The 25,922-nt window shown below is 40.7% G+C and overlaps 2 protein-coding genes across 4 annotated transcripts in view; both read right to left on the minus strand.

Annotated features, from left to right (window-relative positions):
• Nucleotides 1-7,968: 7,968 nt before the first annotated feature.
• On the minus strand, nt 7,969-13,961 carry LOC123774562 (mpv17-like protein 2). 3 transcript variants are annotated; one of them, XM_045768923.2, is made up of 4 exons: nt 13,806-13,961; nt 11,148-11,285; nt 9,712-9,835; nt 7,969-8,856 (listed from the first exon to the last, which is right to left on the minus strand). In XM_045768923.2, exons 2-4 carry the CDS (start codon nt 11,278-11,280, stop codon nt 8,442-8,444), a joined length of 672 nt encoding a protein of 223 aa, XP_045624879.2. In that variant the 5' UTR covers nt 11,281-11,285; nt 13,806-13,961; the 3' UTR covers nt 7,969-8,441. The 3 variants fall into 3 exon arrangements, with proteins under 3 accessions (XP_045624879.2, XP_069160174.1, XP_069160173.1); XM_069304073.1 differs by lacking the exon at nt 13,806-13,961 and adding an exon at nt 13,258-13,472; XM_069304072.1 differs by lacking the exon at nt 13,806-13,961 and adding an exon at nt 13,243-13,472.
• Nucleotides 13,962-18,405: 4,444 nt separating this feature from the next.
• Nucleotides 18,406-25,922, minus strand: part of LOC138351848 (uncharacterized) — an 11,104-nt gene continuing 3,587 nt past the window's right edge. Inside the window, exons 2-3 of the mRNA XM_069303859.1 lie at nt 25,606-25,669; nt 18,406-19,035 (exon numbers count right to left, since the gene is read on the minus strand). Of these exons, the coding sequence (XP_069159960.1) occupies nt 18,770-19,035; nt 25,606-25,669 (330 nt within the window). The 3' untranslated portion in view covers nt 18,406-18,769. The remainder of the gene's footprint in view (nt 19,036-25,605; nt 25,670-25,922) is intronic.

The following is a 25,922-nucleotide window of genomic DNA, read 5'->3' on the forward strand; positions in this document are numbered from 1 at the left end:
GCATAACTGGAAAAAAATCATGTAAGCAAACTTTTTTTTTTGGGGGGGGTAGGTGGTGGAGCGGGGGGAAGGGGGGGGGAGGTGGTGGAGAAGGGTGCCTTCAACAAGCAGCAGTCTTCCTGTCCTCGTCGAGGACGCTAATACTAGTGGCTCTGGTATAAAGCCATCGTGACTTTCCGGGATCAGGTTGTTGGTGGTTCCTAAAGCTTTCAGGATCATGTAATTTTTATCTTCACCGTAGTCTTGCTCCGGATACCAACAAAAGGTCATCGTGCAGGGAATATGATTCCCGTGATGTAGATAGACTGCTGCTTTATAGATCTCCTGAGTAATAGTTAGGATGTTTCGGTTTCTAGAATCCTTCCGTAGCGCTGTATAGAAACGCTGGCTTGGCTTCTATATGATTGTAGGGACAGTTGGTGGTGACGGACGAAATTTGATTTAACTTTTTCGGAACACCTCATCGTTAGATTCCCCCCACGCCTAATTCTCAATCAAACCACCTTCCCTCCCTCGCACACCCCACTTGTCTTACCCCACAAACGTCCTCCCCCTCCCTCAAAATGCCCATCCCCCCCCCCCCCTCCCCTCAGATGCGGTGTCTCGCGTCACCACTCCATTTAGCTTTTTGCTGAATTTAACGATGTAAAAAAAAGTTGGCTGGTTCTGGGACTGCCTAATGGCTGGCTCAACAGGGTTTCCGCTTTGTTGAATTTTTTCGATGTAGAGTATAAAGTGGCCCAGATGTGATTTTACGTGGGCCAGGTTTGGTGTGGTGAAGGGAAGAATATATGTAGTAAGTGATGTGGTTGAAGGAATTTGGGTGTGCGAGAGGATGAATTTTATGGTTGATTAAAACCATCAAGGTCGGTTCCATATTTGACAACCCTGTGTCAATAATTACCTATTACTGTACATATTTTCACGAGGCAGGGACTAGTCAGTTTGGAGGAAATTAATGGAGTAAGGCACTCTGTGAATAAACTGAGATGTATCATAAATTGACAAGTGATCTTGACAACGCCAGCAATCCTCTACTTTAACACGCCTCTCCTGGTTTGATAAGTTGTTATATACTGCATCTAATATCCACTGACACTTTAACCTAGCGTCTTCCCTTGTATTTCCTTCAGCGGCTGTAGTTAAACACCCATATTTGCTTCCTACATTTAACACATTGGGGATATTTTCCTAAAATTTCTGGCAGAATACTTTGAATGTAATATTTACACATTTCTCTAACATCTGTTATAAGAGCTGTCTCTAAAGTCTTTTAACACTCCATCACTCTTTGGCGAAGGGGGTGAGAATACGTTTGCCGACAGTTCACATTTGGTCAGCCGGGTACTGTAAGTTCCCGTAGGTACTTTATAATGGTCTAAGCCGCCGTGCAATAATATGTCTGCTGATTTCATTACATGACCCATAGATGTGTAGCTTTTCTTGCTGCTGTATGCTTGGAAGTTGGTCAACTGACGTTGACTTTGTTCAGAATACTGGGGGTGATATTGTTACATTGAGTGTATCTGCTGCCGCTTACCTTTTACTAACATTTTTCTGTGCTATAGTTATAGCACTTAACCCCTTTCAGAGCAGACCAAGTATTCCGTAAGTCTTTTTAATTGCTTTACATAGTTGTTTACTTAGTTCGTGTGTTGGGAGTAATATACGGCCTTTAATCCCACTCTTAATGCCGAGTATCCAAAGGCATTCATGGAATCCTTCTCCACTTCGGTCTTCAAAGGAAGTCTCGAATATTTACCACCACCACCAAGATCTGCACCAGTGGCGGCTCCAGGCCGGCTCTCACTGGACCCCGTCAGTGATCACCACAGTGCCGTGTATAAACCATCCTGCGATATATCCAAGTCGGTATATTTCAGAAGGATCTTTTGTTTATATGTACTGCTGTTAGTAGTGGTGGAAAGTCTGCCAGGACATAGTGGCCTAGAGAACCTTAGTTCATTTATTATGCACCCAATACCCATCTTGTGGGCGGTAGTGGAAAGGGTTAGAGGCACATAATGGGCTCAGGGACTGAACCCCACAACTCATTTAGCTAAGGAAGTTAATCTTGAGCGTTACAAAATTCAATAGTCACATTATCAATGGGTTCGAGATCGACCAAGAACAGTTTCTAAATTGAGCAACCGACATGTGTGGAGAGCTAGTGTCACAATTGATGTTTATCCTGCACACACCCCCCCCCCCCCTCCCTTTCCCATCCAGTGGGCAGCGGTGGATAGGTTACAACCACTCCGTTATTACCTACAGTTAGCAAACTAAGGCTATTTGGCAAAGATTTCTGGTAGCAGATAATTTTGAATGAAATAATTACACTTTTTTAGAACATTTGTTATAGAATTGTCTCGTAATTCACTTATCTTTTCGCACTCCATCACATAGTGACGGAGGGCGTGCGAATAATTATTTTGAGTTTACATTTAGTCAGGTCTAAATCGGCAGATAATGAGTTCCCAGAGATACTTGTAACAGTCTTAAGCCTAGCAGTAGTAACCTCCAGAAAGTCTGATTTTATTGGATGATCGTTAGACTAGTGAACTCAGACCCCAATATTTGGCTAATTAATAGTGACAATTGATGAATTATTGACTGCATTCGTCAATCAATTTTCAAATTCAGTTAACTTTAGTCCACAATAAGTTTCGTGGTACAGAGTGGGCTCAGGTTGAACAAAATATTTTTCATAAATCAAGTTAAAGCAGTGATGACTTGGTCACAATGGCTTAGACGCTGAAGCTAATAGCTTTAGCATCTAAAGGTACCAAAGATTTAGGAGTCTGTTGTGGGTTGTATCCTGGGGACTGGCAGTCATTGACCTAAGCTGTAGAGGAACTTTAATAAGCCTTACACGTTTAATAAATGAATTAATAATAATTCATTATCCCAAGTGTTCATATATGTTAGGCTTATATCGAGGTTCCTCCCCCTCCCCCCCCTCCCCCTCCCCCCAAAGATCAAACTGATGCAACCCAACAACAAGCTAACTAATGTATTTACTTACTGCTAGGTGAACAGACCATTAGGTGAAAGGAAATATGCCCAATCATTTCAATCCCGCTCGGGATTCGAACCCGGAATTGTGCGTCAAGAACGACTGTCCTACCGGGAGCCCAATCAATGTGTTGCCGAATTCTTTGCCACCATGAGCCCCCAAGAACGTATGAACAGCCATGCTGATGACAATGATTAATCCTATTTGGGTATACAACACCCAAAATATTACACATCACACGCACCCCTCACGCGCGTACTGACACTGAAAAAATCCAACCTGTTCAGGAGTATGACCCCCAAGCCATAATGCACGTGCACACGATTTAGAAAACGGTATTTGAGCGCGCACGCACCCATGAGCCGACAAGGGTGGCAAGGTTAGGGAGCAGAGCCACAACACACGATTCAAGGATCGCGTTACCATGATTAACTTCGTCAATGTAATTGTCACCTTGTGGCAAGGAACACGACCTACCCTGTTTTTGTAATGATCAGAAGGGAGGCCAGGCTCGAGCTAGGAAGTTAGGTGACGATGAGCCGAGCTGAGCTTAGCCTAAAAAAAGGGAAGGTAAGGAGCAAATCAAAGGACACGGAGGCAAGAATATACTTGTTCAATATGAAAGCTAGGAGGTGGAGAGAGAGATTGAGGCGTGCCTAAATGGTCTTGAGCTACTGTGTGCAAAACCTTAGAACAAATGTGAGGCTTCGGACAGAAGATAACTTTTAAGATAAGTGTCAGTCTCGCTTCATACAGGTCGTCGTTCAATCGCTGACCGTCCAAGTGTTTGGGCACCATTCTTTTCCCCGCGTCCCATCCCAAATTCTTATCCTGATCCCTTCCCAGTGCTATATAGTCGTAATTACTTGGTGCTTTCTCGTGATAGTTCACTCCCTCCTGATCAGTTATTTCCTTCCCTGTATCTCAAAGCCCATTACGATGAAACTGGCTGTTTTGGGGGTCCTAGATTACTTAACACATTACCACGTAGGCGTTGCTTTTACGAAACGCGCATCACTAAAACTTTTACCCCTCCTACGGTTCTAAAACACCTTTTCCTTGAGCACTTTTCTTCTCCCGCTCCGTTTCTATTTTCACCCACGGGTCTAAGTCTGCGGACAGTGTTGGCTACTCTGTTGTTTTTCCTGATCGCACTTATGTATCGCTTACCTCCGGAGACTAGCATCTTCACAGCGGAGCTTTATGCTATTCTCTATGCTCTTCGTCTCCTGCTTTCTCGTTGTCAGTCTTCCTTTATAGTTGTTGTTGACTCTCGTAGTGCCCTCATGGCTCTCGGGTACTTTAATCCGGTTCATCCAGTAGTTGTCGAGATCCAGTATTGGCCGTTTCTTGTTCATAGTAAATTTAAGTCGGTTGAGTTTTGTTGGGTTCCCAGCCATATTGGTGTGTCTTTAAATGAGCGTGCGGATGCTGCCGCCAAGGAAGCTGTCCGCTCTTGTCCCATCTCTCATAAAGGTATTCCATATTCCGACTTTTACCCGGTTATCCATTCCTCCATCCTTACCCGTTGGCAGGCTTCCTGGTCGTCTGTTACTGGTAACAAGCTACGTACTCTTAAATGTTGTGTTTCCTCGTGGCCGTCTTCCTACCACCGTAACCGGCGATGGGAAACGGCTCTGGCGAGGATGCGTATTGGCCATACTCGCTTAACCCATGGTCACTTGATGGAGCGTAGCCCTGCTCCTTATTGTCCTAATTGCATTATCCCTCTTACAGTCGTGCATGTCCTTCTTGAATGTCCTGACTTCCTTGACAAGCGTGTGTCTTGCTTTCCGACCGCCCCTCGCGGTCACCTGTCCCTCAATAGAATTCTTGGTGACTCGGATACTTTTGATATCGTTCGCCTTATGCACTTTTGTTCTCGTATTAGCATCCTTGGTGATATTTAGCGCTCTCTGATTATTTCGCACATTTGATGGTGCTACATAGCCTTCCCGGTTTGGTGCCTTCTTTTGATAATTTCTTTCTTACTTATCTCTTTGTTGTGTAGGCTAGATAGGCCACGATATTTACCTATGTATGTTTCAGTATAACATTGATGCATTAGTAGTAGGATAGGCTGCAAGACAGCCAGTGTCCAGGACTGTTGAAAAGGAGTGTAAGTATATGCTTAGTGTAAGTAAGTAGTACTTACTTAGTGTAAGTTACTTAGTGTAAGTAAGTAGTACTCAAAATGTAAGCCATCACCTATTGTCAGGACAACTGCAGTTCCAGGTTCCCTACACTATGGGGCGGTGTAGGAAACCATCAGTGTATATGATCTGAGAGAGAATGCTCTGTGGAGAGAGCATCAATATGGCTTAAGGCGTTGAGCTTTGCCTCAAGACGAAGTTTGGGCTGATCTCTAATTTGTTTCTTGGGTGGAATGGGAGGGATTAAAATTGGAAGGGGTGTAATCTCCCACGGTGCAGGAAAGTGCCGTTGTTATTTCTCTTGGTACAAATTATAAACCTATCCATCTGGAACAATGCTGACCTTCAATAAAGAAATTCTGGAGAGCTTCTGTGCATGGGTTAGAATTTTAAAATGTTAACAAGGGTTAAAAAGTAGTTAGCCTAAGCATTTTTAAACCAATTTGACAGTTAATTTCAGTAACACGATCAACAACGCTCGGAATATTAAGTTCCTTTCTCGTGTTAAGTATCTTTATGGTACGAGGACACCCAAGGATTATCCTCAAGGCTTTGTTCTGCAATTTTTCAAGTCCTCCAAGCTTTCTTGCAGGCATCAAAACAAGCAGAGGTGCAGCAAAATCCACTAAAGATCTGATGTATGCAAGGTACATCATTTTGACAATTCTGACATTGGCACCATAGCCTGAGTGATAATCTGCAACAGCCTTGAGAGCTCGGAGCCTCTCTTTATACCGACGATAGAGTCTGAATACAACAGGACCATACAGTGGCACCTCAAGGTCAATGAAATTGAATCTGTTTACATAGTCAAGCTTGGAACTATCAGACAGCCCAAGAGATCTCCGTGCAGTCTCCGTGGTGTAGTGGTAAGACTCGCCTGGCGTTCCGCGAGCGCTATGTCATGGGTTCGTATCCTGGCCGGGGAGGATTTACTGGGCGCAATTCCTTAACTGTAGCCTCTGTTTAACGCAACAGTAAAATGTGTACTTGGATGAAAAAACGATTCTTCGCGGCAGGGGATCGTATTCCAGGGACCTGCCCGAAACGCTACGCGTACTAGTGGCTGTACAAGAATGTAACAACTCTTGTATATATCTCAAAAAAAAAAAAAAAAAAAAAAAAAAAAAAGTTGCGTAGGAGATTGAAAATTTTATAAGTTACTCTCTAAAATACGTTTTCTATTCGTGCTGATTGCAAAGAAAACGGAATATTTTGAAACGGTTACCCTACTAGTTTAATTGACATTCCTGATGATAACGTAATGCAATGATTTATTAGTTTATTTATTATATATCCTATAACCATCCTGTGGATGATAGTGGGAAAGGTTAAAGGCACATAATGGACTCGGGCATTGAACCCCAAAATTTATTTAGCTAAGCAAGTTAGTCGTGATAAGCTAGTTACACAGTTTAATGTTCAGTATTTATTATTTTAGTATATTTTGGCAGCAGTCTTTCTTGTAAATATATGTTGTTGAATATGACAGAAATGGTAAGATTATTGATTCTAACACGAATATTCTCAATATTTCTTAAGTTTTTCTTCACTGTCGGGGGTAATCTGAAATACGTGTGCCCATCTGGACTGAAGAAGGCTGCCTCTTTAGTGCAGACTTGGAGTAGCTTTCTTATAATGTTTTCTGATATGTCGAGAGGAGTACAAGCCGGATCACAATACACTCCATAAAATTTGTATAATAACCCTGCTTCCAAAGGAATGACCGTCAGGTTTAATAATCAGCATTACAAATACTGAAATACAGATCTGCAAGGGGCTTCCCCTCCCTCCCTACTCTGGTTGGATAGACATCAAACCCCAAGACATGAAGGGTCCTAGAAGTACAGCCAGGTTAGCTTTGTCTTGACTCTCGATCAAGATTTCCAGGTTCGAATCCCGGGCGGGACAGAAATGGTTGGACACATTTCCTTTCACCTAATGCCTCTGTTTTCCTAGTAGTGAGTAGGTACTCAGAAGTCAGTCAGTCTGGGCAGGGGGGGGGGGGAAACCTTGATAAAAGCCAAACGTGTGTGAATACACTCGGGCTTCCTGTCCCCCAACATAGTGATTATTATTATTGTATGTGGAGTACTCTTAAGGAACCATCAAGCATTTAGATTGGGTATATATATTATATTTATGTTTAGGACAGGAAGTCTGTGTAATATATATACTTTAAGCAAGCATTGAGATCCTCTAGGTTGAACTACTGACCCTCTCCAGGATCCAACCCACAACAGTTGCCTAACTTCTGGGTACCTATTTACTGGCAAGGTGAACAGAGGTATTGAGTGAAAGGAATTATGCCCAACGACTTCTGTCCCACTTGGGAATTGATTCCAGGATCTTGGATTGTGAATCAAGGATGAAGCCAACTGTACTATGAGATCCTTTTAATGTACAAGATAGTATAGCATGCCAAAATAGTTTGGTGCCATCTTAAATTAATTTGGAAATACAGTACTATACTTGCTTTTGGTGGCCAGATAAAAATCAAATAAATTTCATGAGAAATATAGTAATAGAAAACAAGAATGTTCTAATTTTTATTCCAGCATTCTTTTTCAATAACTTTCATATTTCAACATGTTTTAAGCCGAGGTATTTTTAAAAAGAGGTACTATATATATATATATATATCACTGCAAGTACTATTGTTTTTTAGGTGAAGGTAATTGTCCATTGGACAGACTGGTGACATTACCCTAAACTTTTTTTCAAATACAATGATCCTGTCAGTGAATTGAACATTTTCTTAAACATGACTAGTTTCTAAATGTACAATTAAAGACCATAAACAAAATATAGCTTTATTACAAATTTTGCAATTACTTCACTTAATTCACTTGAAATAACTTTAATATAACAATTTCTTGTATTCTTAATAAATTTACATATATATTTATACATTATACAAATATTGTACATACACTTTTAAATATAAATATTTATAAGTAATTACTGAACTAATGAAGGTCTTCAGTGTGCATCAAGTAAATCAGACCAGTTGTTCACATTAATAGCACACAAGACCATGCAGATAAAAAGGCACTCGTAAATCTTGTAAAGTGGAAAATTCCCTAAACATACTTTCAATATAACTTTGTTAAAAGAATAATTTGTAAGATACTAAAACACAACAGTGCATTGGCATATACTTTATGCTCAACATTAATTCACTTGACATTAGATGTTAAACCTTCCAATGCCCAATATATAAAATACTCGTAGTGTAAACGGTTATCTACAGTAATAATTCTCACTCAACTTTAAAGGTTTTTACTGCTATCAATTTCATAAATACTTTTTAAAGTTACTGTGTTAACATCATTTTCTTCTAAAGCAGCATCTTTGCATATATTTATATCATAGCAAACATGTGACGTGTAAACATCAAAGAGAAGAGATATAATGTTATCATATAAGACACGGTACTTTGTTGGGAGCATGTAGAAGTTAATAGTCTGTGCAGGAGGCCATACAATCCATTCTGCAGCATACAGCCTCCAACTTTTATGACGAAGATCTGTGAGGAACTCCTCCCAATCACCTCCTCTGAAGAGTCCAAGGGATATGAAGAAAACTGTTAGGCAGACTGGTGAGAACAGTAACTGGTCCACCAGCAGCTTCTTAATCACCACATTGAATGTTCGACCTGGAAATTTTCTGTCTAGCAAGACATACCTGAAACGACAACACAGTGATTTCATACTCCGATCCAAATCTATCCAATAGCAAGATACAGTAATTAAGAAATTTGTAAAAATTAATGCAGCGAATGGTATGAAATGCTTCTGTCTTTGACCTAGCTAGGGGTAGCAAATGAGGGACTGCAATGTATCTACATAGGTTGTTGCTAGGTTAAGGTTGACTTTGAGCCTCACCAGAACATGTAGCTTCTCAAATAGACTTGTCTCAAAGTCCAGGAACAGAGACTGTGGTGAGCACCATCCACCATCAAAAACAGCATGTTGTGACAAAAAAAAAAAAAAAAAGCTAGACCCCCTTGCAAATAATCAGTGGGTAAATATTGCCAGGACACTCAAATTCTGTCGGTTCTTCAATTTCGAATGTGTGAATTGAACATCAAATCTTCCTGAAGAATTTAAGATTATACAGTTTATTCAATTGTGTGTCAAGCCTGGATGCAAATAGAAAACACACTGGGGTATTTTGTAATATCCTTGAAAATAAATTGCATATTTAGTTTTGTGAAGTAGTTAATCCCTTTGAAAGTGAATACTTTAAATTGTATTTTATGCATGATTCATAGCTGATACTGCTCAAGCTAATTTAAAAATAGAACTTCATTCACCTCAGAGTTTATACTGCACATTTCAAAATGATTTGCACCTCTGAAAACTAATTATCCAGTTAACCCTATAACTCCTAACCAATTAAAAATCCTACATCCAGATGTGCATAGAAAAAAAAAAAGGTTCTGTATTAATACCTATAAGATCAATCACACAACAGTGATTTGAGAACAGGAGCAAACTGCCAACAGTGTGTGTGTGGGTCAAAGACATATATACTCACCAGTGGTGACAGAGAGCCCCTACAGTTAAGCCTGTGCACGTCATGTGTCGTGTTCGGGCTATGTCCCAAGATTTTTGCTGCTTGCTGATCATATTATGATGTTGTTGAAGGATATCACCCATCCCTATAGTATGAAGGCAAGAAATCACATTTTCAAAGGATAAGTACTTCTGTATTACTTATCACTTAATATTCCACACACTATTAATATTCCAGGAAAAGTTAAAACAAAAAAAAATCATGTTGTAACAAATTGAACATTATGTATTCAGCAAATTACATTTTATGATTTCAGTGAATTACCAATACAGTAGCTCTGATACTAAGACTTCAGCCAACTAATTATACTTTTTACCTTATATAATTTAAGACAAAACATGCAAATTAATTTGTCAGTTTTAAAAGTAAAATGTTAATTATTTCTGTGACATGAGCACAATACAACATGGCTAACTTCATCAGCTAATTCAGGTATGAATAGAAATAAAACATAAATAGTTCGAGACCAGTGTAACTATTGTGGCGGCCTGGTAACCCGTAACCCAGTTGCCACAACCACAGAATGAATACACGAGCCATACTAAATTAATTCGACTATGCTACACATTTATGCAATGAAAATGACGAACAGCTTTCTACACTGGTCAGCTACCTGAGCAGGTAGCTCTTGTTTTCCATAGCTAATTTTTGGCCTAAGGGTGCAAATTGAGTGAAAGCTCAGAAGTCAGACTAAAGAGTATGGATGAGAAGCTCCATTCTGAGCAGATCACTTGGTTGTCACCATTTCCTCCTATTTAGTCCTGATTTTCTCTTTGCTGTCTGGGATTCTATTCTATTTAAATAAAGAGGGTAGCCCATTACTACTTTGTTTACAGTGTAGTTACTACCAGATAGTGAGGATTATGAGTAGTGATCAGTTGTGCAACTGCACTCTACTAAGCAGTCTCTTTAAGGCTGATTATTGCTTGGAGAGAATTGAGAGGTTAGATGAATGAACCTTCAGGAGGTCAATCAGAAATGGATATTTCTTTTTCTTCCTTTTCGAACACCAACCCTATGGGAACCTCAGAAAAGATCCTCGCTCTGCGGGGAAGTAAAATTTGTCAACTTGGCCTGGCTATTGTTTCGTCCAGTTCTTGGTAAAAATATAGTATTGCCTTAAGTGAGCAACCGAGTGGGCTGCACAAAAAAGGGGCTTTTCATCTGCATTAGCTAGTTTTGTAATTTGCTTTTCAATTTTTTCAGGCAAATACTTCCCTGTGAAAGTGGGAAACAGGATGGTGACAATGTTGGTAAATGTAAGAAAATTTTACAAAATAAATAGAATATACTGCATATTCTATTGTAAAAATGTATATGCATTGTAAAATGTATATGCTGTACGTTGGAATGTTTGTCTTACTGAAAAATGGGTAAATCTGAAACAGTATGCTTACCTGAGAGAGAAAATGATAGGGTTAAATTTGTGATGAAAAGGTGCTTATTGAATGCATTATGTATAATCCTACGGGCTGGCAATACAAAAGAAGACTGCAGTGTTTTACGAACAAAATCCAGACCCCGCAACATGGCTCCTGAAATAAGAGTACAGTATAAGTTAAGGGAGAGACTAGATACCAACATTCATCTGCATCATTCAACCATTTAAAAAAAAATTATACTAAGCAATAAAGGATTTCATTAAAATAATACAGATAAAATTTAGTTTACCAAACCCTTCAGAACTATTGTTCAATACAGAACAGTACTATAGTAAAATTAATTAGGCAGTAGAATATAACTCAATATTATTTTTTATACTATTCAATTCAATTTCTTTATTATGCAGCCTATACCCATCCTGTGATTTTTTTTTTATAGTATGCAACACTTATGTGTTACTGTACCATGAGATATGCCTCCTTGACACTAAGCAGTCCATGTGTGAGTCATACAGAAATCCTTTCCACCATAAGTAACCAGTAGAGAATGTTTAGTTTAACTCGAGATGAAATTTGTTGTGAGAATAGGCTTTATTTCATTATTTATTTATTTATTTATTTATTTGTTTATTGTATTTATAAAACCCAGCATTGAATGTAATGAAACATCTCTTTCTGATATAGCCCTGGTGGCTTCCTGTAGCTATTTTGCCGAGACTGCTCCAATTGACCAGTCATATCAGTTTCACGAGTTCATTTGGCCTACCGGAGACCAGAACCAAAACCTGGCCCCCTCTCAAGGCACGGGAAGCAAATGACACGACACCATTTCACAGATGAAGCATTCAAAAAATAAGCGAAGCTTAAGAGAGAACTGCTGTGTTCACATAGCTCAAAAGGCATTAAACTGCCAAATAACTCCCCAAACAATTCAACATAAACAAAAGAAAACACACAAAACTAGCTGGAACCCATTAGTATTGAATGCTGGCACCAGGTGGCTCGGAACTCAGTCCCACGTCAGCTATTGGATAGTAGTGTCCGTGGCGATGTGGTAACACACTCGCCTGGCATTTTACGAGCACTTTGGCTTAGGATTCAGATTCAGATTCAGATTAGGTAAATCCGGGGTGGATTTACTTGGAACCAATCTTTAATTGTAGCCTCTATTCACCCAGTAGTGTATGGGGACCTGGTTGTTAAACAATTTGTCGGGTCATATTCAGTGAAAAATTAGGATTAAGGACTTGCCTGAAATGCTATGCGTGCCAGTGGCTGTACAAGAATGTAAGAACTCATTTATATATAAAAAAAAGTTCAGGAGCAGATAAACACTGCAACGAACTGATGAACATGGAAGGTTGGGAGGGAGACAGGTTGCCACTAGCACTCTACCAGAAAGAGGCATTTCATTACATTCAATGCTGGATTTCTGGAGAAGCCCCATGGTGGCTCTCTGTAGCCAAATAACTACAGAGAAAAATTAAAGGGACTTACCATTCCCCCCCCCCCCCAGAAAGATGGCATAATTATCCTACCTGGCTGAACAATGATAAAGTGGTAAATTAATTCCATTAACAGACTTAATAGATATAATTTTACAAATCAATTTTTCTTTAAATTCATTACCTTTAATTTTTTCCAACAATTTATAAAATAATTATTTTATTGTTTGTACAAAAAATAAAACTAGTTGAAGTGATCAAATACCAGTAACCTAACCTAAATTAAATTTAACCTATACTAACCGTAGACATAGAAAAAAACTAGTACTTTACTGATAAGCAGATTAATTAATTTGTTAATTAATACTCTATTAGATATTTTGTCAGAATTCTAAAGTAAAAATTGGCACTGGTGGACTCCATTCAACATAAGGCAAGGTCCTTAATTTAAACAAACTGGTCTTTGATTGCATGATTCTGCATCTTATAATAATTTGCTGCAATGACTTATCATAGCCAATATAGTGTTTTTTAAATGTATATGTCATATTGTAGATACTGAATGGATGTTCAGTTTGGTATAGCCTGTAATACTTACATTTTAAACGACTACATGTTGGAGTGTGTGCATGTTGTCCTATAGCTTCAATTTACAACTGATTTACCTGAGGGCCACTAACCCTAGTGGCCTCGACGAGGACAGGAAACAGGCGGCTTGTCGAAGGTCACCCCAGTTGCTTAGATGATCTTTTCCAGACCTACAACTGTGGGTCTGACGTCTCTGCTCACCAAGCAATAAATAAGTTGGGCAACTGATTGAGTGGCATCCTGCGAGAAAAAACGTTGACCTGGAGGTGGGGAAAGGAACTCGACACCTCTGAGCATTGGCTTCCAGTCCTCGATAAGATATTAGAACATACCTGTATACAGATCACGCCGTCGTGTCTTAAACGTTTCTAACCAAATTTGTTACTTCAAACAGATAAATAAATAAATAAATAAATGTTTATTCAGGTTATGTACATACATACAAGAGGTTATACAAAAATTGATAGATTTATAGATAGAGCTAGTACATACAATGCCTAAAGCCACTATTACGCAAAGCGTTTCGGGCAGGAAATGGACAATTAACAATTAAAACCACTTCTGTTCCCTTCCTAATCAATACCATATCAATATCAATTCTTATTCTCCCATACCAAAGTAAAAAAACTGAACAAATTACCAAATATAATGGAAAACTTGTCACATGTTGATCGCCGGAACGAGGCTGCAGCCGACTATACCTGCAATGTTTGGGTCGTTTACACACCAAGCTGGAGGAACGCTATAGAAAACGTAAAAGAATGAACTAACATAAATGCAGCCCGTCTTTCAAAGACTCAAAAGTGATTTCGTGCACCAACTAAACCCCCTGTTTATGAATGAAAAACGGTTTACACACAACCCGTCCTCGATTCAAGTCCATTACATCTAGCGGTCGACCGAACCGACGCATTTATAAATTTTTACATGTTGTTCATTAAAAACGGGAATATTTTCATATATAAATTAATATTATAATATATTAGCATACTGTGCATATCTAGACATGGGTTAGGTTAGGTTAGGTTTGGTTAGGTTTAATGCCCGAAACGCTTTGCGTAAGAGTGGCTTTAGGCATTGTATGTACTAGCCCTATCTATAAATCCATCACTCTTTGTAAATTCTCTTGTATGTATGTACCTTACCTAAATAAACATTTTTTTTTTTTAGGTGTTTAGGTTCTGTTACCGATTATTTGTACTTGTAATATGTGGGTGAAGCGTTTACAGGGTTGTGGCTCAAACAAAATTCGTCAATGAAGCACTTGTTCCGGAAGTGTTCGAACGAAATCAGTTGTGAGTCGTGTGTAAACCGTTTTTCATTCATAAACAGGAGGTTTGACGGGTACATGGAATCACTTTTTGGTCTTTGTTTGGAGGATGAACTGTTACACACGACTCACAATTGTTGACGTTCGAACTCTTACAGAGCAAATGCTTCACTGCAACCCGTCCTCGACTCAAGTCCATTACATTCAGCGGTCAACCCCACAGACGCATTCATAAATTTTAACATACTGTTCACTCAAAATGGGAATTTTCTCAAGTATAAATTAATATTATAATATATTAGCATATTGTGTATATATAGGCATAGGATAGGTTAGGTTAGGTGTTTAGGTTCTGTTGGCGATTATTTGTATTTGTAGTACGTGGGTGAAGCATTTATAGCGTTGTGATTCGAACAAAATTCGTCAGTGAAGCACTTGTTCCGGATATGTTCGAACGTCAGCAGTTGTGAGTCGTGTGTAAACCGCTTTTCATTCATAAACAGGGGGTTTGGCGGGTGCATGGAATCACTTTTGGATCTTTGTTTGGAGGACGGGCTGTTCACTGACGAATTTTGTTAGAACCACAGAGCTGTAAATGCCCGTCCTCCAAACAAAGACCCAAAAGTGATTCCATGCACCAGTCAAACCCCCTGTTTATGAATGAAAAGCGGTTTACACACGACTCGCAACTGATTTCGTTCGAACACTTCCGGAACAAGTGCTTCACTGAGGAATTTTGTTCGAACCACAACGCTATAAATGCTTCACCCACGTACTACAAATACAAATTATCGCCAACAGAACCTAAACGCCTAACCTAACCTTTGCCTATACATGCACAATATGCTAATATATTATAATATTAATTTAAAGTTGAGAAAATTCCCGTTTTGAATGAACAACATGTAAAAATTTATGAATGCGTCAGTGGGGTCGACCGCTAGATGTAATGGACTTGAGTCGAGGACGGGTTGCTGATCTCCGCTATTGTGATTGTAGCCTTACCACTACTGCCCACTGGATAGGTGTCGGGTAATCCACCATGATGGCAGGTAAAGGCAAAGTAGCAAGCTGGCGGGAACGACAGGCTAGGAGAGAGACGGCAGATAACACGTATAGGGGATACAGTAAGAGAATAACTGCAAACTGTACGTGGTCCACTAAATTCTCAATTATATTTGATTATAAAATGTACATAGGAATTTGTCCCTGTTTGGGTAAACGTTACTTTACATTGGCATTAGCCCGTCTGCGATGCAATTTCAAATTACTAAAACCCTTTATGTAATATTGTATTGTATTATTATTATTATTATTATATTTTACAAAGCTTTGAGATAAGGTGAATTTATGGGCTCAATAATCTTCATAAATTATATTTTGAACAGAATATATATATTTTTAATGTTCTGTAGGAAATATGCAAGATTGAAAATTCGTCTTAATTATTACGAGTTAATTTGTGCAATGTTTATTAAAGCAATATTACGAGAGGACAAATAAAACAAATGAGGTATTTCCCAAGCACCTCTTTATTATATACATTATAGTAGGCTTCCAAGTTTTGTACATCGTTCTAGAAATATTTACACTATTATTTCTCCTCGTGCTCCATTAATTCATTACACAAAGTTTATTTACACATTTAGAAATAAACAATTAAGAGTGCAATTAATATTTGAATAACAATGATTATCGACCTTAATATAAACACGAACGCAATACAAAAAATATCTGCAGAGCGTATAATGGCGTCCACATGGCATTTCCTTTATAGTTGTATTGCATTCAATGTTGTTCATACGAGGCTGTACATTTATAGTTGGGAACTTTACATAAAAATACAGTAAATTAATTGCATTATAACTTGTTTTGTCGGAGACTGGTAATCCGTGTATATATTTATTTTTGTATATTGTATTTTTTCTCTATTCCATATTTAAGAAGATTAATGGGTTGTTATAGAACATATATGTTGACTTATATAGGGGTACATTTTTCACTATTGACCTACCCAGGAAGCAACCCCACAGTATATGACTAACTCCTGGATACCTATTTACTGCCTCGCTGGACTCAATATCCAAGAGAGAGAAAGAGAATGTGTGTGTATTTACATAGTTGTGCTTGCGGGGGTTGAGGTTTGCTCTTTCGGCCCGCCTCTCAACTCTCAATCAACTGTTACTAACTACTGACTAACTTGCAGACGAGGAGTCACAATAACGTGGCTGAAATATGTTGATCAAACCACACACTAGAAAGTGAAGGGACGACGACGTTTCGGTCCGTCCTGGACCATTCTCAAGTCGATTGTGTGTCGTTTCTCAAGTCGAAATGTCGTCGTCTCTTCACTTTCTAGTGTGTGGTTTGGTCAACACTGACTAACTTATATATATATTTTTCTTACCCCCCCCCCCCCACACACACAGGAAGCAGCCCGTAACAGCTAGCTAACTCCCAGGTACTTATTTACTGCTAGGTAACACAGGCATCAGGGCGAAAGAAACTTTGCCCATTTGTTTTTGCCTGGTTCGGGAATCGAACCCGAGCCACAGAATTACGAGTCCCGCACGCTGTCCACTCAGCTACCAGGCCCCCTGTGTGTATGTGTGTGTGTGTGTACTTACCTAATTGTGCTTGCGGGGGGGGGGAGGGGGGTTGAGCTCTGGCTCTTTGGTCCCGCCTCTCAACTGTCAATCAACTAATGTACAGGTTCCTGAGCCTACTGGGCTCTATCATATCTACACTTGAAGCTGTGTATGGAGTCAGCTTCTACCACATCAAGTCCTAATGCGTGTGCGTGTACACTTAATTGCCAGAATTGCCTTTCTTGGTCGTACTGTGGATTGTTGTCTTTGTACAACAGTCCAGGTTTGGTACTGATCTCTCTCGGTGGTTATTATTATTATTTACATAATCATGAGAGAAAATGGTTGGTGAGGAGGGAGGGGGAGACAAGAGTTAGGATTGGAGGGGTGACTGAAACAGGCAGGGAAAAATCAGGGTCGGTGGTGGGGGAGGGGGGAGGAAGATGCGGGAATAGTGTCCACAAGATACCGCTGGCCGACAACCAACACAAGTTTCCTCAGGTTTATGTAAACTTTGCCGTGTCGCTAACCTGTCAATCTATCAACTGCTGTCACACCTGTCAACCTGAATTTCGCCTCCTCTGCCACCAAACATATTGATCGCTCATTTGTTTTTGTTTTTTATTTTCCGGCCTTTCATTCTTAGTATCCGGTCATTTGTCTGCCTGTCTATAACTATAGTCTATTCTATATAATCTATATAACAGTCTATTCGACTGTTCTCTGACGTACGTCTAGACCGGACGAGTTGACGTCTTCTAAATATAGATTGCCATAGTCACCGCTGGTAGTTCTCCTGTTTCTATAACTTCAGTCAAGTCATTTGCATAAAAACTATTAACATTATTATTATTTGTTTTTTCAAGATCGTGTCTTCATTAGAATTATATATATTTTGTTTATTAATATGACTAAATACACCAGTATATCCTATAATGAAAAATGTTCATTTGTCTTGGATTTTTAGTATAGCTTTTAGCAGTCATAAACTACAAGGTAATTCTATTTTATAAGTTAAAACAGATTTAATTTGTTATAGTTACAATGCTATGTTTTCTCTTATTCAGTTTTCAGACTGTAGGTCTATTATGTAAGATTTAAATTATATATTAATTAACATTTGTTAATTTAAACATAATAAATATCTTTATTAGCATTACTTTTATTTTTTTTAAATAATATCAGTGAGACTGGCCATTGTCAACTTCATTCGACCGGATTCAATTTCTCTCAACTTCTTTGAGAAAGGATTTGAAGCCCTTCATATTATATCTATTTTCTTGTTTGACACACATATGCTATCTTTGAATTATATTATATATATATATATATATATATATATATATATATATATATATATATATATATATATATTGCTCCCAATGAAACAGTGACTGTTTTTCAGTTATAATTGGGCGGAGTTTCATATTTTTTGGTCGGATCACTTAGAATGAACTAAAAAGTAGTTAAATTGGGCTAAAAACATCTTGAAGAGAAATATGTACACGAAGGAACAGAGAGAGAGAGAGAATTAACACAATAAACTAAATGTAGGAACCAGGGAAACGTTGGTAAATACACCATGTTAAGTTAATATCACGTTTTGGTAATACTTATAACATATGCCAACGGGTGTCAAAAATTAATAGAAATATAAGAAAAACAGATTAGTGAATTGAGTCCTGTGGAACCCCCGATGAAGAGAAGCGGCAGCCATCTTGCTAACCCCGCTGGGCGCTCGTTACCTCAATAGGATGCAAAGCTGCAGCTCTCGTTCTCTGGGATGGCTCCCGGCAGCATCCAGTACAGTTCATCGATGCTCTTCGGGGAGATCGACCCCCTCCCAAGCCCTCGAAGCTTCCCTCCCCGTCTCTTGAGTCCCGTCATGGCCTCGTCTCTGACGGGATGGAGGTTCAGAACTTGCACTTCGCTCGCGTACTCCTTGGACTCCGATCCTACAAAGGAGTGGCTGATGACTTCCAACTGGGCATCTGCCAGGTTTACTCTTGATCCTGTAGTCAGAGAAGAAGACACAGTGGTAAGTGAGATATATGCAAGCGAGACATTTTACCATTTGAAGCATTAAATCCGACTGGGATACTTGGATCAGTGTATTTGTGATTATTATCACTGTAAACGGTGCTGTATAGTGGACTGACACTATACACGGTTCTGTATAGTGGACTGACACTGTACACGGTGCTGTATAGTGGACTGACACTGTACACGGTGCTGTATAGTGGACTGACACTACACGGTGCTGTATAGTGGACTGACACTGTACACGGAGCTGTATAGTGGACTGACACTGTCTTACGTGATAGAACTAAGAGAAAACGACAAGAGGTCATTTCAGCAAGGAAATGAAACAATGATACACAAGAGTGAATTAATTACATGAGAATATGTTAGTATCGGAAGCTGCACTAGAAGGTAGGGAGAAGTCAGTCAAAGAAATGATGAAATATATTGCGATTCACTATCGCTGAAGAGAGAGATATGTCAATGCTAAAGGATAAAGAGAGAATATAACACCTTGAAGACGGAGTGGACAACTGGGCTGAGAAAGAAGGACAATAGAGAAATAAAACAGATGTATCAGCGCTAGAAACGAATGCATCAATATTAACACAACATCAACATACAAATATTACAACTATAGTGGTTCCAAGGACAAGAAATAACCGAAGCACATACATAACATTATTAGAAGGAAAATGATAGGTAAGGTAATTATTAGGAGAAAACACTAATCCATTATAGTAATATAACACTTGGAAGAGATATGAGGATAAGGATTTAGTATGGGACGGGGGGAAAGGAATGGTGCTCAATCACTTGGACGGTCGGGGATTGAACGCCGACCTGAAAGGTGCGAGACCGTCGCTCTACCCAAGTCCAGCCCAAGTGATTAGGCTAAACATGAGGGGGGGGGGGGGGGAGGTGAGCAAAATGGGTCCTGTAGTAGTGTGGTCTACGTTCTCTACTGACAATCGGGGATCCCGGATTCGATTCCCGGGCGGGATAAAAATGATTGAACAGGTTTCTTTTAGCCTAATGCCTCTGTTCCCCTAGCAGTAAATAGTTACCCGGGAATTAGGCCACTGTTGTGACGTTACATCATGGGGAAAGGTTAGTATTTCGACTTAGAGGGGAAGGGAGGGCCTCGATCAACCCTAAAGTATATATATACACAGGCTTCCTGTCCCCGACAGCAGACACTATTTAATAAGTTAAAAACGACAATGAAATCTGTGAGGAAGTGAATGCCATCTTCATGGGGTTATATGGACTAGGAGCTCTCCTAAGTTAGGAGAGCTCGCAGTCGTAAGAGGGTTATCTTGAGGTTATCTTGAGATGATATCGGGGCTTTTAGTGTCCCTGCGGTCCGGTCCTCGACCAGGCCTCCACCCCCAGGAAGCAGCCCGTGACAGCTGACTAACACCCAGGTACCTATTTTACTGCTAGGTAACAGGGGGCATAGGGTGAAAGAAACTCTGCCCATTGTTTCTCGCCGGCGCCCGGGATCGAACCCGGGACCACAGGATCACAAGTACAGCGTGCTGTCCGCTCGGCCGACCGGCTGAGGGTGACCACAAAAGATACTGAAGTAGCAGCAGTGGCTTCTGTTGTTGTTGTTGTTTTAGATTTAGTTACTCGGGATTAAAATGTCCATGTAGCACGGGCTATGGTGATCCCGTAGAGCAGCCCGGCAACTACGGCAACTAGAGGAAGAAGGTGAAGTGAAAGATGGCAACGTATGAATATTGATATTTACAGAAGTCTCACTAGCCTTCAGTGGAGTTACAGCCCCGCTCCTGTGCCAGGTAAGTCCACTACGGGCTCACCATAGCCCGTGCTACTTTAGAATTTTTGTTCTAAGTAGCTGAATCTAAAACAACAACAACAGCCTTCAGTATATCTCTTGCATTGATCTTTAACGTGTCAGAACCATTCAGGGATATGCTGCACTAGTGAGAACTCCTGTGAATCGTTAGGCGCATAAAGAAGTTGGAGAAAGTTCACGGGAATTGCTTCCAGACGGGTCCCGGAGTCGAGAAATATGAGTTACGAGGAAGACTATCGTAACGAAACAACACATACCAAGAAAAGACAATAAATCGAAGAGACATGATCACCACATAGAAAATAATCAGAAGGCTAGACAGGACGGACAAGGGCAGACTGAATAGCAAGGATGTAACACCTCAGGACGACACAGATAATAACTATGAACCTAAATGAGCCACAAAAACTAAACAATATATATATATATATATATATATATAATATATATATATATATATAGCGAACCAGGAAACACAAAACTTAAATAAGCAAGGGAACGTTGAAAGCGGAGAGAGAGGGAACCCAAGAGCTGAAACTCGCCCCTCACTGGTACAACTAGGTGAGTACACACTGACTCGGAACATCCACAAATGATAATCTTTAAAGGACACTAATACGGTAGAAGGGAAGGGCAAAGCGCCAAGCCATTACGACTATATAGCACTTGGAAGGGGTCAGGATAAGGATTTGGGATGGGACGGGTGGGAAAGGAATGGTGCCCAACCACTTCTGGACAGTCGGGGATTGAACGCCGACCTGCATGAAGCGAGACCGTCGAGTAATATTTCCAGGAAGACATATATATATTTATACATGTCGAATATTTACTGGGTACGAAAACAGTGGTAGTGGTACTAATACTAGCAGTTGCAGTAGTGTGGTAGTAGAGCTATAATTGTGGTGCCAGTAATATAAGAGGCAATATTATTAATTATGGAAATAGTGGTGATACTTGTTGCTGTGGTGTTGGTAATGATAACCACAGTAGATAACAGTGGTGGAAACAATGGTGGTGGTTATAAAGGTGGTAGATAACAATGGTGGTGGCTATAATGGTGGTAGATAATAATGGTGGTGGTTATAATGGTGGTAGATAACAATGGTAGTAGTTATAATGGTGGTAAAGGGTTGTGGTGTTTGCTGTGTGGTTGAACCATTAGACGCAGCGTTAGTGGTGGTCGATAATGGTATTTGTGTTGGTGTTGAGTGGGCGTGTATATAGCGGTGGTCGTTGTAGTGAGGGGTGGTGGTGCTGGTGGTCGTTGTAGTGAGGGGGTAGTGCTGGTGGTCGTTGTAGTGAGGGGTGGTGGTGCTGGTGGTCGTTGTAGTGAGGGGGTAGTGCTGGTGGTCGTTGTAGTGAGGGGTGGTGGTGCTGGTGGTCGTTGTAGTGAGGGGTGGTGGTGCTGGTGGTCGTTGTAGTGAGGGGTGGTGGTGCTGGTGGTCGTTGTAGTGAGGGGTGGTGATGCTGGTGGTCGTTGTAGTGAGGGGTGGTGGTGCTGGTGGTCGTTGTAGTGAGGGGTGGTGATGCTGGTGGTCGTTGTAGTGAGGGGTGGTGCTGGTGGTCGTTGTAGTGAGGGGTGGTGCAGGTAGTCGTTGTAGTGAGGGGTGGTGGTGTTGGTGGTCGTTGTAGTGAGGGGTGGTGCTGGTGGTCGTTGTAATGAGGGGTGGTGCTGGTGGTCGTTGTAGTGAGGGGTGGTGATGCTGGTGGTCGTTGTAGTGAGGGGTGGTGGTGCTGGTGGTCGTTGTAGTGAGGGGTGGTGATGCTGGTGGTCGTTGTAGTGAGGGGTGGTGCTGGTGGTCGTTGTAGTGAGGGGTGGTGCAGGTAGTCGTTGTAGTGAGGGGTGGTGGTGTTGGTGGTCGTTGTAGTGAGGGGTGGTGCTGGTGGTCGTTGTAATGAGGGGTGGTGCTGGTGGTCGTTGTAGTGAGGGGTGGTGCTGGTGGTCGTTGTAATGAGGGGTGGTGGTGCTGGTGGTCGTTGTAATGAGGGGTGGTGCTGGTGGTCGTTGTAGTGAGGGGTGGCGCTGGTGGTCGTTGTAGTGAGGGGTGGTGGTGCTGGTGGTCGTTGTAGTGAGGGGTGGTGCTGGTGGTCGTTGTAGTGAGGGGTGGTGGTGCTGGTGGTCGTTGTAGTTAGGGGTGGTGCTGGTGGTCGTTGTAGTGAGGGGTGGCGCTGGTGGTCGTTGTAGTGAGGGGTGGCGCTGGTGGTCGTTGTAATGAGGGGTGGCGCTGGTGGTCGTTGTAATGAGGGGTGGCGCTGGTGGTCGTTGTAATGAAGGGTGGTGGTGCTGGTGGCATCAGAGCGACACTGCCAGCAGCACTGGAGCGCAAGTGACAACACTGCCCCACACACACTCCACACGTCACTGTCCGACAATCCGGATAATCAATTCAACTCCCTCGCCAATGACCCGCTGAACTACCGTGACACCTCTCCCTGGGTCACTGAATAGGTCTCTAGGTCATCAAGAGTAGGTCCACGGGTCACCACACAGGTCAGGGCATTCGCACCCCCCCCCCCCCCCCCCGCTCCAGTGCCAGGCAATGCCATTACGGGATCACCATAGCCCGTGCTACTTGGAACTTTTGGTTCCCAGTAGCTGAATCTAAAACAACATCTCAAGGTCATCTGAGGAAACTCCACGTGTCAGGTCACGTCTCAGGGTCGTCACGGGTAACTCCGAGGGTCAGGTCATATCGTAGGATCATTACATGTCACTTCGAACATTAATTAACAAGTCATGTATAGATCAGGACCTAACTATGAGAGTGAGATCACAAATAAGTCCGCAATCAGCGAGTCAATCACTAGGTATGAATTCAAGTCAATACATAAAATAAAAGTCACTAAATATAACTAAAGTAGAGGACACAGGTGAGGCAACAAGTCACATATGAAGCAACAGATCACATATGCTGAAGGTCATACAGGTCACACAAGCTGAATTTCCAGGGCCATATTCAAAATTTAGCAGCAAAAGTTTCTAAAACAGTTGGCATTCTTTCTAAAATCAGATATTATGTACCTCGCCTTGCCCTGGTAACGCTCTATTACTCTCTCATCTATCCTTATCTCAATTATGGTATAAGTGCTTGGGGGTTCTACTACCCATAATCATCTATGTCCTCTAAATACTCAACACAAATCAGCACTCAGAACAATAACAAACTCTGGCCCAGACTGCACTCCTCCCCCTTATATAAATACTTGAATATGTTAGATACACTGCACATCCTCTCAAGTAATAATAATAATAATAATAATAATAATAATAATAATAATAATAATAATTTTTTATTTACCAGAAGGTACAATGGGATTGTGAGATTACATAAGATTGGTATTTTTACAATCTTGCAAAGCCAGTAACACGCATAGCCTTTCTGGCAGGTCCTTAGTCAAACATTTCAGGTAAGATGAAAATGTAAATTATAGCAACATATTATATATCATCATATAACTACAATATTAATTGACAGAGGTGATTACACTGGTGAAGATATTTGTAAGTACTAATATTGGGGAAGTGGGTAGTACAAGATACAGTGTGAGTTTTAAACACAAGGCAGGAAACTATGGTGGATGAAATTAGGTATTTTTTGGTTTTACTTTTAAATAAGGGATAGGTTGGACATTTTATTTATTTATTAGGGAGCGAGTTCCATAGACTGGGTCCTTATATTTGTATAGAGTGTTTGCACAGATTTAGTCTGACTCTGGGGATATCAAAGATATATTTATTTCTGGTGTGGTGCTCATGGGTTCTATTACACCTATCAAATAAAAGTTTCAGCTCAAGATTAGCATTTAGGAGCAAGGTTTTGTACATATAGATAGCACATGAGAATGTGTGGAGTGCATGTTTAAAATGTTAAGGGACTTAAACAGAGGGGCTGTGTGTTGTCTGAAGACAGAGTTTGTTATAGTTCCGATAGCAGATTTTTGCCGAGTGATGATGGGCTTGAGATAGTTTGCAGTGGTTGAACCCCATGCACAAATACCGTATGTAAGATAGGGATACATTAGTGAGTAGTATAATGAGAGGAGAGCAGCGTGGGAAACATAATATCTGATTTTAGAAAGTTTACCGACCGTTTTCGATACTTTTTTTGGCTATGTGTTGTACGTGGGTGCTGAAGTTGAGTCTCTTGTCTATGAATAAGCCAAGGAACTTCCCTTCATTTTTATTGGTAATGTTAACATTGTCTATCTGAAGTTGAATCTGATTTGATGATTTACTACCAAATATAATGTAGTTGGTCCTTTTAATGTTTAGTCTAAGCTTGTTGGTTGACATCCATGAGTAGATTCTATTAATTCATTGTTGACAATATTATTTAGTGTGTGGGGGTTGGGGTCAGAATAGATGACGGTAATATCGTCAGCAAATAGTATAGGTCTAAGAATGTTAGAAACATTTGGCAAATCATTGATGTATATAAGAAATAGGAGAGGTCCCAAGATCTTCATATATCCATATAAGGGTGTCATATGTGGTACATATGAAGCAATAGGTCACAAGTGAAGCAACAGGTCACAAGTGAAGCAACAGGTCACAAGTGAAGCAACAGGTCACAAGTGAAGCAACAGGTCACAGGCGAATCAACAGGTCACAAGTGAATCAACAGGTCACAAGTGAAGCAACAGGTCACAGGCGAAGCAACAGGTCACAGGTGAAGCAACAGGTCACAGGTGAAGCAACAGGCCACAGGTGAAGCAACGGGTCATCACAGCTCACCTGGGGTGTGGGCAATACGCATAAAGGCCGCAGAGGTCCGCAGGCGCGGGTTTGCCAACCGATCCTAAGAAATAGTTTATAGATTACACATTTTCTCTCGGGAATTCTACAGGTGCACCCCCCCCCCTTTGGTTAGGCTTCCCTCAGCATCACATCTATTGTTTACGACCTCCCTTGAATAGGCTTCTACGGTGAATCTCCCTTTGTTAAGATTCCCTGTAGGTCTAGATCCTATAGCTGCACTTAAGTCATTTATGCATTCCAAATCTACCAGCTATCTCAGCTCTAAACCTCTTATCTAATATTCCCTTTAGTCT

Source organism: Procambarus clarkii, chromosome 51 (genome assembly GCF_040958095.1).
Source record: "Procambarus clarkii isolate CNS0578487 chromosome 51, FALCON_Pclarkii_2.0, whole genome shotgun sequence".
Taxonomy (NCBI): Eukaryota; Metazoa; Arthropoda; class Malacostraca; order Decapoda; family Cambaridae; genus Procambarus; species Procambarus clarkii.